The 13,124-nt window shown below is 37.9% G+C and overlaps 1 protein-coding gene across 2 annotated transcripts; it reads left to right on the top strand.

The window, feature by feature from the left end:
• Positions 1 to 3,909: 3,909 nt before the first annotated feature.
• On the top strand, positions 3,910 to 11,064 carry LOC131167991 (serine/threonine-protein kinase BSK5-like). 2 transcript variants are annotated; one of them, XM_058127114.1, is made up of 10 exons: positions 3,910 to 4,672; positions 4,766 to 4,986; positions 5,133 to 5,268; positions 5,781 to 5,914; positions 5,994 to 6,099; positions 7,824 to 7,909; positions 8,594 to 8,782; positions 8,884 to 9,048; positions 9,936 to 10,049; positions 10,663 to 11,064. In XM_058127114.1, the coding sequence occupies exons 1-10, from the start codon at positions 4,591 to 4,593 to the stop codon at positions 10,903 to 10,905; spliced, it is 1,476 nt and encodes a 491-aa protein (XP_057983097.1). In that variant the 5' UTR covers positions 3,910 to 4,590; the 3' UTR covers positions 10,906 to 11,064. The 2 variants fall into 2 exon arrangements, with proteins under 2 accessions (XP_057983097.1, XP_057983096.1); XM_058127113.1 differs by having other exon boundaries at positions 3,917 to 4,672; positions 8,881 to 9,048.
• The last annotated feature ends 2,060 nt before the right edge of the window (positions 11,065 to 13,124 follow it).

Below are 13,124 nucleotides of genomic sequence, written 5' to 3'. Positions count from 1 at the left end.
AGCTTTGTCAAACTTTGACTTCTGACCGAAGGCATGATCGGTCGACTGAGGGTTATATAACGTGAACTGGTCAGTCGACCGAGATTAGTGAATACCTCATTTTTTACCCTAATTTTGACCCTAAAGCTATTTTAAAACCTTTGTATGATTTTAATTTTTATGAAGAAAATGTTTTTGATGAAAGTTAAAGTGCCCTAAGGTCAGTCTATGGTCATCTGAGCTTTCAATCTGTTGACTTTTTGAGTCTGATTCCTGTTTTGATGTTGACAAAACACAAGTTTCTTATGTGTGTACTTAGCATGTGAACAGGTCCATTAATTTAACACACACATAAGACAACGATGATGGAAGCTTGTAGGACTTAAAGACTATACGATCAAGCACATTCCGTGAAGTCAGAAGAGCAAAAAGACGAAGACATTTGTTTTTAATTTGTATATGCATTTATTTTTTATCTTTGGTCTGTAATATTGCATGCATTTGCCTGATGTGTTTGAAAGTTCAGAACGACTGTAGATAGACCCTAGGGACCAGCACATCTCACAAGAAACTCTTTTCTAAATAGACCAAAATCATACAAGGTTTTTGGAATAGTTTTAGGGTTAAAATCGGGGATAGAACGAAGTTTACGAAAACTTCGGTCGATCGACACCGGATTTTTTCGGTGTCTTCAAAAAGGACCTAGAAATGACCTTAAGACACTCACTTATGCATGCTCATACTTGGTCATTTGAAATAGGGTGATCATTGGCTCAAATAGGACCGAAATGCACAAAATGTGCACACTCGGTCGACCGAACTACCATGTACAAAATGCCTCGGTCGACCGAACCCGGACCAAGTCAACTAGTTTACCACAGTCCGGTTGATCGAACTGTGTAGTTCATTTGGCCCCGGTCGACTGAACTCCCTTGGAGTCAACTTTTTGACCACCTGGTCAAACGAGCCCAAAATGTACTCCAACGCTCTAGTCAATCGAGGGTCCTCAGGAAATGCCCCAACAACTTGGTCGACCGAACGTCTCAATTCAAAATGTCCTAGTCGACCGAACCTCGCTGTTCTAAAAAATTGCCTCTTCCGATTGACCGACCAGTTAGTTCATTTTCACCCTAGTCGACTGAACCGCGCTAATTTCGAAAAATCGCCCTTCTTGGTCGACCGATCTTGAAGTTCAAAATTGGCCCGGTCGACCGAGCCATATGAACTTTGGTCTACCGAAAGTCTTCCGGTCGACCAGTGCTCTCGGGTTGGTCCGAATTTTTAACATGGTTAAACTTTTTAAAATGAAGTTAATTTTAATTAAACATCATTAATCTTTTTTCTAAAATGACCTCCGTGTCCCCAACGGTCATATTTCTTACAAACTTTATAAATACTCCTTCATTACTCCAAATTAGTAACTTTGATTAGCAACTAAATTTCTCTCTAATCCTTAGTTAATCAAAGTTCCCCCAAAATGTTTTTTATTATTTAAAATTATTCTTTTAGGGCAAAAATATTTTTAAACAAACCTCTCCAACTCTCTTCCACTCTTTCATTTCAAAATCACTCTTGAAGAGAGCATATTTATTTTTGGGGCATTTATTTTCACATGCATACTCTCATTTATGCTTTATTTTTGAAAATCTTTTTGAGAGCATATCTTTGGTCTCTCCTGATTATTTTCATGATAAATATTTTGGGAGAATTTATTTAGTGCACAAATATTTATCTTGGGTTTAACTCCTAGATTCTCCAAGTAATTTTTCATTTACATATATCTTTGTTGGAGAACATAGTACACATTTATCATACACATTTTATTTGTGCAAAAATCATTGAAAGAGCAAAACCCTAGGTTCTCCTATATTTTCATCGAAATACCTTTTTGGAGAAATTCTTTTATTAGGGTTTAAATATAGTTAAGCACCCTTACTCCCCTGAGCATTATTTCATATCATTGAAGTGTACGTTTTTATTGAGCTTATTGTGTACATCTCTACTTGTATTTCAGAAGCATATTTTCATGTACAAAAATGGTTTTCATGTAACGGTTTGGTTCAGCCCGTTAATTGAACTGGGGAGTCTCAACCGCGCAAATGAGATCGGTTCGGTTCAGCTCGGAATTGAACTGGGGAGTTTCAGTCCCACAAGTGAGACTAGTTTGACTCAGCCTAGTAAATGAGCTGGGGTTTTCCTCGCCCAGTAAGGAGAAGATGTAAAAGGCTTTTGCTCCGTCCGGTTAAGTGAGCAGGTATAGTGAAATCCTTAGGAGTAAGCCCAAGGTGAGGATGTAGGCTGGTTTGGCCGAATCTCGATAACAAATCTGGTGTCGCTCTTTCTATCTTATTTAAATTCCTACACTTTAATTTCAACATGTGTATGAATGTTTATTTAATGTCAAAATTATTCTCATGCACACATTTGATTTAAATAAGATACTGTACACGTATATGTTTGCTTTTATTGTTAAACTCGCTTTACATACATGTATACGTGTTGAATGGGATGTGATACTGTGGTGAATCGGCAAATTGTTTAAATTAGCCAAAAAAGTTTTTAAAACCCAATTCACCTCCCCTCTTAGGATTACACCAATTCCAACACAAATCACATCATGTATGATATGCTACAGACAACTCTAAATGCAATTACAACTAGAACAAATCTTCTTCTTCTTTTGCTCTTCATTTTCTCGTAAAATACGCCTGAAGTATGAGCTTTGAGTCCTTCATTGGCTTCCATGTTTAGTCCCCTTATATGTGTGTTGAATAATAAACCTACTTAACCACTAAATACACACATAAGATACAAGTGCTTAGTTAGTATAAAAATAGGAATCAGACTCAAAAAGTCAACATACCCTTTGTACAGGGTGTGATCCTTGAACTAGCTAGATGCGCATTATCAAATGGTAGTCGTAGATTAGCAACTCAAGGAGTTGCCTCATGGTAGCTTTAGAAAGATTGCTACTAGTGGGACTAGATAAGCTGATGGTGTGGAAGGCTAGCGAGCACAATTCTCTAAGAGGTTTGTCTCCTGAGGTTGACTCGTAGCACCACTAATGCTGCATTAGTGAGGGGTTTCGCGAAAGCCCAAGAAAGATAGCACGATTTTTTTGCTCGCCTGCTTTAATTAGGCTTTATTCGTGCTCTTTTTAAATGCTTTGGTGGAGCTTGAGAAGCAATACTAGCCCTTTTCTTTTTCATCATAGAGGAAAGTTGGTTATAATATGCACGTATACATCATGTTACTATATTTGAATCACAAGAGAAAATTGCGTCATACACAAACTACAAAATATTTTTCTTCAATAACAATAATAATAATAAACCATTGTTAGCAAGAATTTATTTCTTTATTGTCAAGTTGATCTTGTGGCTGAAGAAATAACTAACAAAATTGTTCAAAGAGGTCAAATTGAGGTTGCTCTAAATGTTGTGATCACTTTTTTGTTATTGTTTGATTGTTTTTTTATTGTTGTTTTGTATCTTGTGACTTTTGATGTTCTTTGTATCTCTCTAAATATTTATTTTCTAGTACTAATGATATTCTTCATAAAATAAAGTACTACCGGCATTTAAGAGAGTATTACTACCACTTTATTTTTTTTCTTCTTCACTGCAATAAAATGACAAATTTTTCTATTTTTATTTTATATTTTGTCTTTTCCCTTGTAAAGTAAAAATTCAAGAACAAAATTAAATTTTAATATATTAAAAAATAGATGTTGAGTTGGTAATTTTTTTTTAAAAAAAAACTTAATAATTCTCCTATTATTATTATTATTATTATTATTATTATTATTATTATAATATGGGTAGTGAATCCTTAATAATTAAGAATAGAATAATGATGCAAAGAAGTTGGTAATAGGATAAAGTGACAAGGACCTTAATTAAACCGATGGATTTACTAGAGATCTTAATTAATGCAACTTCACCAAAACTAAATGACGGATGGATGTTCACGTTCATGTTCGCGATCTCCGCTTCCACACGTCATCCATTTATTTGACTTCCGTCCACCGAAAACAGGCGGCGGATTCTTTCTCCCCTCCGCCGTTGGCCGCCGGTTCCATCTCAACCGCCCAACACACGCCCACACTCCCGCGCTCCCCTCCGCCATCAATTAAAAAAACAAAAAAGAAGAGGAATAGATTAATGGTGAAAATTCCACTCTATATGAGAGAGAGAGAGAGAGAGAGAGAGGAAATGATGGGCGGATGAAACGCAGAAAAGCAGAGGAAAAGCCGAGACCAGAAAGGAGTGAAAAAAGGTATTTTTGCAACGCACAGCTCAGGTTGTGAGAGGGATAGTAATATTATATTTTGGTATTGAGATTTAGAGTTGAAGAGAGAGAGAGAGAGAGAGAGAGAGAGAGAGAGTGAAAACCTTGGATCCACAAAACCCTTTTCCTACCCTTTATACACGCAGGCTCGGCTGTCATTCTTCTTTTTTGCTCCCTTTTCTCTTCTATTTCCCCTGTTCTTTGTTGAACTTTAAGCCCTTTGAGCAAGGTTTTCCACAGTGGGTATGGTCGCCTTCTGATCTTTGACTCTACTCCAATCCCCTCCCCTTCTCTCCGACGCCCACCCTGTGATCTCCGGCGATGGGAGCCCGCTGCTCCAAATTCTCTCTATGCTGGTGGCAATCTCACCTCAAACCTGACGTTCTCGAATCCTCCGATCTCGGTAACTCTGCCTCTCTCTCTCTCTCTCTCTCTCTCTCTCTCTGCTCTGAGTAATATCTGACGAAGGGATCGGGTATTTCCCTTACTGCTGCAGAAAATGGGAGCAAAAATGATCGAATTTCGCTGCCGAGCTTCAGCGAGTTCAGCTTCGAGCAGCTGAAAGCGGCTACCTCTGGCTTCTGTTCCGATAATATAGTGTCCGAGCACGGCGAGAAAGCTCCGAACGTAGTCTACAAGGGAAAGCTGACCAACGACCGGTTGATCGCTGTTAAGCGTTTCAACAAGTTCGCTTGGCCCGATCCTCGCCAATTCCTTGTTCGTTACTTTGCTTCTACTTTTTCTTTTTTTAAAATTTTTGGATTTCTGAATAATTTTTTATATTTGATCATCAATTTTCAATTTTTTTTAGTTTTTTTTTTTTTTTTTTTGGCGCTTGATTGATGTGATTGGTTGTATTCTAGGACGAAGCAAGGTCTGTGGGCAGTCTGCGGAGCGAGCGATTGGCGAATCTGATTGGTTGCTGCTACGAAGGCGACGAGAGATTGCTCGTGGCGGAGTTCATGCCACACGAAACCCTCGCGAAGCATCTCTTCCATTGTAAGTACAGATTTTTGGTCTGGTGACAAGTTAATTTAGGAGTAAGCATTTATTAGTTCTTGGTGGGAGTAAGTAATAAGTGAACTGCATACATGCTTCAGTAATTACTGAAAGTGAGCTGAAGATTTTCCTCATTTTTAGGGTTTTGAAGTTGCCTTTATGGTGAGTTGGACATTACCCAAATTAAAAAAAAAAAAAAAAGAGGAAGGAAAAGGAAAGGACTGCTGTGATGGTGTGGAACTCCTAAAGAACCAATTAGAGTCTGATACGATCTAATTTGGTTGGACCGGAGGATGAAATGGGAATGTATGGGTGCGCTGGTGGGCATGTGTGTGTGGGTTATTATTATTATTATTATTATTAGTTTCATTTTTGGGATTGAAGTTGAACTCGAAGAAGTTCTGTCTTTATGAAATATCATGAGCTTGATACTTTTGCATTAAATGCTTCCCTGTCTTGGTGTCGCTCCAGGGTAAAGATGACATTGTTGTTTGCTGGTTGAATTTGTTTAGGGGAGACACAGCCCATGAAATGGGCTATGCGATCGAGGGTGGCTTTGTATCTTGCACAAGCTTTGGAATATTGTAGCAGTAAAGGAAGGGCACTCTATCATGACCTCAATGCTTACAGAGTTTTGTTTGATCAAGTAAATCATTTTTACATCTCTTACCCAATCTCCAATCTGTTTTATCATCAGGCTCATACCTGCACTCTGCTGTTGATAGGATGGTAATCCGAGGCTCTCCTGCTTTGGCCTCATGAAGAATAGTAGGGATGGCAAGAGTTACAGTACGAACTTGGCATTCACCCCTCCAGAATACCTGAGAACTGGTAATTCTTTTGGAAAACAGATGTAGATTTCCAAATTAAGAAATTTTCTTTCACACAAGGATGCTATACAATGTTATTCCAATATAGACCCATTCTTTTATGGCTATATCATGGGAAGGATAAGGAAAAAGAATGAAATGTGGTGAGACCCTTAGCTAGGAAAATAGATTGTTGCTTGCATAGTATAGAAACCAATGAAATTATGATTTATGGTTTCTACGCTGTGCTTTAGTTGCTCCCCAATTTGCATTGGCTAGGAAAATAGATTGTTGGTTGCATAGAATAGAAACCAATGAAATTATGATTTATGGTTTCTACACTGTGCTTTAGTTGCTCCCCAATTTGCATTGGCTAATTCATCTGTTTTGTGATTATACCTTTTAGAGCTTGTACCTTCTTCCGGATGAGGCTTGAAACCTACTTCTTGTGAGCTAAGAAACTCAAATTTCATGTGTTCCTTGCCTTATCTGTGAGGCTTGAGTTTACAACCTCGATGGTTCTCTTGGGTTGACACCACTCTAATGTCAACACTGAGATTCTAACAGGCTGCTGCAGCTAAGGCCAACTTGGTCTGGGCTTGGTTGGGTTGGTTAGGTTGCTCAGATTGGTTAAATAATTAATTGTCAACCATTTTTGTACAATTTATACCCATTGTATCTCTATAAAAATTTTCATTGATTAAGCCTAACTTGATATTTGGGTTTGTAACTAAGGCATCACTGATATTTTAAATAATTATAAATTTATATTTACTTTGATTTGATCAGAACTAAGGCATTTTATCTTGCTTGAGATGAGCACAGAATATAGAGAGAGAAAAAATTATGCAATGTGTTATGAGGCATCTGAAGTGCACATGGTTATATTGCATGTAATATGCAGAAAAATGATAATGTAAATATGCATTTTTGCCCTTTTGATAAAGACATTTGATTGGGTTTGGGCTGATTTCAGTTGTCTTAGCGCTCAAAGCAAGTCTAGCTCTAACTTATCGAGTCAAAGCTTACCCTTTGCTTGGGGCCTCAAGATGACTGTGGTTTATACATGTTTCATCCGTATCAAGTTATATGAAATGCATGTAATATGCAGAAAAATGATAATGTAAATATGCATTTTTGCCCTTTTGATAAACACATTTGATTGGGTTTGGGCTGATTTCAGTTGTCTTAGCACTCAAAGCAAGTCTAGCTCTAACTTATCGAGTCAAAGCTTGCCCTTTGCTTGGGGCCTCGAGATGACTTTGGTTTATACGTGTTTCATCCTTATCAAGTTATATGAAATGCGTGTTTCATGTAATGGACTTAATCTAGAAGTTTGCTACTCCCACTAAGTAAGAATTGCAAAGATACATGTTTCTATTGTGTGTGTCAGTGTATAAATATTAATATGGATGCTTTTGAAACAGTTTATTTTTAAAACTTTTTCCTTTGTTTTATTTTTTTTTTTAAAAAGACTAATTTAATAAGTGTGAATGTGTTGGAGCATATGAATGTGTAATATGTAATTTCATTCTCACTTGTATGGAGGTCCTAAACACCTTAATCTATGCTTATATTATATAATATAGCTTGGCGTAGCTTTCCACATAGATGCACATGCACATGTGCGCACACATGCAGACACACACACAAGGTCAGAGTGTACCTTTCTGAGAACTTTGTGATATATGAGTATATGACTGCCATGCCTTCTAACATTAGTGTAAATATATCTATGATTGACAGGTAGAGTGACGCCGGAAAGTGTTGTTTACAGCTTTGGAACTATGTTGCTAGATCTTTTGAGTGGCAAGCATATTCCCCCAAGCCATGTAAAATTCTTAATCTTTTAAATTATCTCTTGTTTTGTCGTTACACTCCACTTAGATTCCTAACATTTCTGGAAGGACATTACTGTATGGTAATGACCCCATTCTATTAGTTAATTATGTAGACTAACCTTTGAAGTATATTTAATTTGGTCAAAATTCACATAAATCCAAATCTAAGACTTCTATTCTCTGTTTCCAAATGCAGTTGCAAAGTCTTTAAAACCCCTCTTTTGGTCCTGTCATCAGGGTTGACACTGGTCATATTAAAAAATCATTTGGGTAAAGCTTGTTTAAGAGCATCCTAATATGATAGAATGTTGCCCCTGTAAATTCAAACTACGAAATTTTAAGTATGGTATCCTCTCTAAAAAAGCTCGAGATTTTAATTCCACCCTATAAATTAGACAGCATTTAAATACATAATTTCTTAGCGTATAGTTTTCAATTTTTTTTATGCCTTCTCATAGAAACAAAAACTATTAAATTGACTTAAAAGTTAGCTAATGTTCTTAAAATATGCAATAACTTTCAAGACTCCCCCCTAGGTGACACAATTTAGACAGTTTTATTAGAATAGCAAAGACAAATACGTTTTCAAAACTCACTGTTAAGTGGTATCATATTATCACCATTTTGATTGGCGAAATTGGGTTTATTTGAGGTTTCCACTGTCTATATATGCAGGCACTAGATCTGATTCGTGGCAAGAATTTCCTGATGCTGATGGATTCTTGTTTGGAGGGTCATTTCTCAAATGATGATGGGACTGAGTTGGTCCGGTTAGCTTCCCGTTGCTTGCAGTATGAAGCTCGTGAGCGACCAAATGCCAAGTCCCTTGTTACTGCTCTCATTTCGCTTCAGAAAGAAACAGAGGTATCTACAATCACTCTTGTCATCAAAATGACAACTGCTCAAACCACGGGTTAAATAATTTATTTGAGAAGAGTATACTTTCTCATTCAGTGTTTTAGCAGGTCCCATCTTATGTTCTGATGGGTATACCACGTGAAACTGCAACCTCAACACAACCATTGGCACTAACGCCTTTTGGCGAAGCATGCTTGAGAATGGATCTCACTGCTATTCATGAAATGTTGGAGAAGATTGGATACAAGGATGATGAAGGGATTGCCAACGAGGTTTGCAATTGTCCCAATCTCAACTTTGGTGTTCTTGCTCATATCAGTATGCATTATTGGTTCTGTTGTCTCATTCAGCAAAATGAGAAATTATGCATAGTAATAATTTCTCTTCGTGCATTTATTTTTAAGTTCACTGCTTTAGCTCTGTTGTTCTTTTCTCCTTAAGCATGTGTGCTCATTATGCTGCTGCATTAATTCAGGAAGTATTTGTTTCATATCCTACTTGTATTCTGGTTGAGCATATCTTCTTGTCACTAAACCAATTTCGGGATGTTGTCTTTGATTTGGCAAAATGTGGAAAAGAATTCATGCAGGCTAAGCCATATGGTGGCCTGGTGGGAGCTAACGGCTTTTTAATTGTTGCGTCTTCTAATCACCAAATCAATATTAACATCTTTGTTTGTGAAATCCAAGTGGAACTTGTTATCCAACTGTTGATGCACATGTATTTAGCTTGAAGCCTTCAAAGAAGTTGCAACTCATGACCAGCCTATTTAGATTCATGAGAAATATTGGTCTCTTTGAAGTGAGACCAGATTTGATCATGGCTTATTATTAATGATCCTAAGATAGCATGAATACGAGAGGTGCTATTTTGCTGCATAGGGTAGGGATACTTGGTCAAAACTCTTTCACTTGCGTCTGGAACTCAAATCCATTGCTCCAAAACATGCATCATAGATTTCTGGCATTGCAACAGAATGATGAATGCCAAAACCTTTGATGTATATCTAGCTGCATCCATGTTACATTGGACTCCAACCCATTGCCCTGGATGCTGTAGTTAGTGTTGTATCTGCATAAATAATTTTGTTTTTTTATTCCTGATGTTTTTCTGTTACCTTGTTCAGTATCAATATTCTTTAATGTTTTTCTCCCTGCAGCTTTCCTTTCAAATGTGGACCAATCAGATGCAGGAGACATTGAATTCTAAGAAGCATGGAGACACTGCTTTTCGAGCTAAAGACTATGCAACTGCCATTGATTGCTACACACAAGTGAGTTGATTGTTTGAGAATCCATTTTTATTTTATTCCAAGTTCTCTCTATCATACCTTTCAATCTTATTATCACTTTGCATGCTGCGCCATAAGTTTTTTTTACAAGAATGCGGACCATTGAACAGAAAACTTGAAGAACTGATACACTACACTACGTTGTTATATATAAAGACAAAGAGGTCAAGGGATGACCCAGTTGAACTTCACCAATCCTCCGTATGTATATATATATATGAGGCTAGATTGACTGGAGTACATTGATAGTATAAATGTGGAATGCTAGATATTTACATGGAAGGAAAACAAATAGAGGTCAACTAAACAATGTCTCATACATCAGTTTATGCATGTCTAGGATTCTGCTTTGGCACAAAAAATTTTAAAAATCAAGCCCTTTGAAAGTCTATTTAAGTCTCGTTTCTTCCCATGCGTTCTGAGCTGTCAAGATTTTTGTGGCATCTTCAGACTCCAGCTGGTGCTATTACACCGCTTTCATTTAGGTCTGGCTTTAGTTTTTAGCATGTATTAATCAAGCGAGCTGTATGCTGTGCGTTCGCTAAAATTTCTTGTTTGCTTAGGCAATAAATACATGTTTTCTTCGCCTTTGTAGTTTATTGATGGTGGGACCATGGTATCGCCAACTGTGTATGCGAGGCGCTGCTTGTCGTACTTGATGAGTGACATGCCACAAGAAGCTCTTGGGGATGCGATGCAGGCTCAGGTGGTGTCTCCTGAGTGGCCTATTGCCTTTTATCTTCAAGCGGCAGCCCTCTTCACCCTTGGGATGGATAACGACGCCCAAGAAATTCTAAAAGATGGCACAAGCTTGGAAGGCAAAAAGAACAAAAATTGAAAGTGTATAGGTTTTTCTTCAATTTTCTTCTATTTATTGTTCATTTTCTCCTCTTTCTGTTCTTCTTCTTGTATTTATCCTGCCCTCCTGCCATTTTGAGCTTTGCTACATTAGAGGATTCTTTGAAAATTTATTATTGGTTATGATTTTTCATGTTCAGAGAAGGGTCTGCTTTTTCTCTCCAAAGACTGCTGTGAGGGTATATTTTCCCTTTGCCGTCCAAAATTCCGGGGTTTGAAATTTGGTTTGTGTGGCAATGAATGTTTGAAGTGTGTTTCTCTTGTCCCTCTTTTTTCTAATCCAGGCTTTTGAACATCTGCGGAGCCCATCCGGAAATTCTCTGCCTCTTTGGGTTGTGTTTGGTTTGCTTAATAAAATATACTAGGAATGGATGTTAGAAATAGAAATGTATGGAGAATCGTAGAAGAAGACTTTAGAGAAAAGAAAAGGATGCTCTCTGTATTTCTTGTTTCAGCAAGCTTACAAACGCATGTTTATATACAATTAACAAAGAATATTGTAACTAAGGGAATACATTACTGCCCTTTATATACAGCTGGGCAAAGAAAAGGAGCAACTAACTAATGGAATCATAAGGGAATATGAAAATAGAATTGGCAGACGTTAATCTTCAGTTGTGCTATGTTATGCATTGAATCCATCTCCAATACCCCCCCCCCCCTTGGGGCAAGATGGAGTGTAAAGATTTACGACTCCCATCTTGGATTAGTGAGAGTAAAGAACTTTTGAAGACAAAGCCCTTGTCATGGTGTCGACAATTTGAGCAAAACAAGGGACATAACGAGTGCAGAGGCTTCCATCTTCGATTTTGTCATGAATTAAGTGGCAATCGAGCTCGATATGTTTGGTTCTTTCGTGGAAAAACAGGGTTCGTAGAGATGTGTAGGGTAGCTTGGTTATCACAGTGAAGTAAAGCTGCTTGAGGATGAAGAACTTGAAAAGTAGATAAGATGAACCATGGCCATGTTGACTTAGAACATGTAGTAGCCATTGATCTATACTCTGCCTTTGCCGATGAGCGTGAAAGTTGTTTCTTAGACTTCCAAGAGATCAGGGGAGAACCAAGAAAGATGCAATAGTCCCCTACAAATCTTTTGGTGTCAGGACAAGAGGCCCAATCCGAGTCACAGTACGCCTCAAGCTGAAAGGAAGAAGAAATGGGGAGAAGGAGACCTTGACCAGGGGCACTCTTGAGGTATCTAAGAACTTTTTGAGCTGCCAGGAGGTGGGTATTAGTGGGGTTGGCCATGAATTGACTTTTTAAAGTTTGAACACTAAAACATATGTCTGGTCGAGAGATAGTGAGGTACAGCAGACTACCAATTAGTCTTCTGTAAACACTGGGGTCTGATAAAGACACTGGGGTCTGAGGTTTTGTTCCATAGGAACCTTAGTAGGAGTGCTGCCCAAGGTACCAAAATCTGCCATAATGTCCAGTGTATACTTCCTTTGACATAAATGTATCCCTTTAGATGACCTTGCAATCTCTATGTCAAGAAAGTATTGCAATGTACCAAGGTCCCTTATTTGATACTTGCTATATAGAAAAGTCTTTAAGTCATTCACAGCATTGAGATCACTGCTTGCGACAAGTATGTCATCAACATGAACGAGTAAAATAATAAAGATGCCATTTGTATCGCGGGTGAAAAGGCTATAATCAGCCTTGGATTGAGAGAAACAAGATTCAAGTAAAGCATTGGAGAGTTTAGAATACCATTGTCTCGATGCTTGATTGAGGCCATACAAACTTTTGAGTAAGTTGCAAACTTGGTTAGGGGAACCTTTCTTGTAGCCGGGAGGCTTGGTCATGTAAATGTCTTCATGTAAATCCCCATGTAAGAAGGCATTATTGAGATCAAATTGATGTAAATGCCAACCCTTAATCGATGCAACAACTAAAATGCATCTCACGGTGACTAGTTTTGCAACTGGAGAGAATGTCTCTTGGTAATCGACCCCTTCAAGTTGAGTGTAGCCTTTAGCTACTAATCTTGCCTTCAACCTTTCAACATTGCAATCAGAATTGTATTTAATTTTGTAGGCATATTTACAGCCAATAGGTATTTTTCCAGGTGGTAAAGCAGTGAGTTCGCAAGTGTGATTTGTTTCCAAGGCAGCCAACTCATTATCCATAGCTTGACACCAACTAGGGTCCTTAATGGCTTGTTTAAAAGTTTGTGGTTCAATGTGAGTGG

This window comes from Malania oleifera, chromosome 11 (assembly GCF_029873635.1).
Source record: "Malania oleifera isolate guangnan ecotype guangnan chromosome 11, ASM2987363v1, whole genome shotgun sequence".
In the NCBI taxonomy this organism is placed as follows: domain Eukaryota; kingdom Viridiplantae; phylum Streptophyta; class Magnoliopsida; order Santalales; family Ximeniaceae; genus Malania; species Malania oleifera.
The sequence above is the reverse complement of the archived record's forward strand: the minus strand, read 5'-3'. Positions and strand labels throughout refer to the sequence as shown.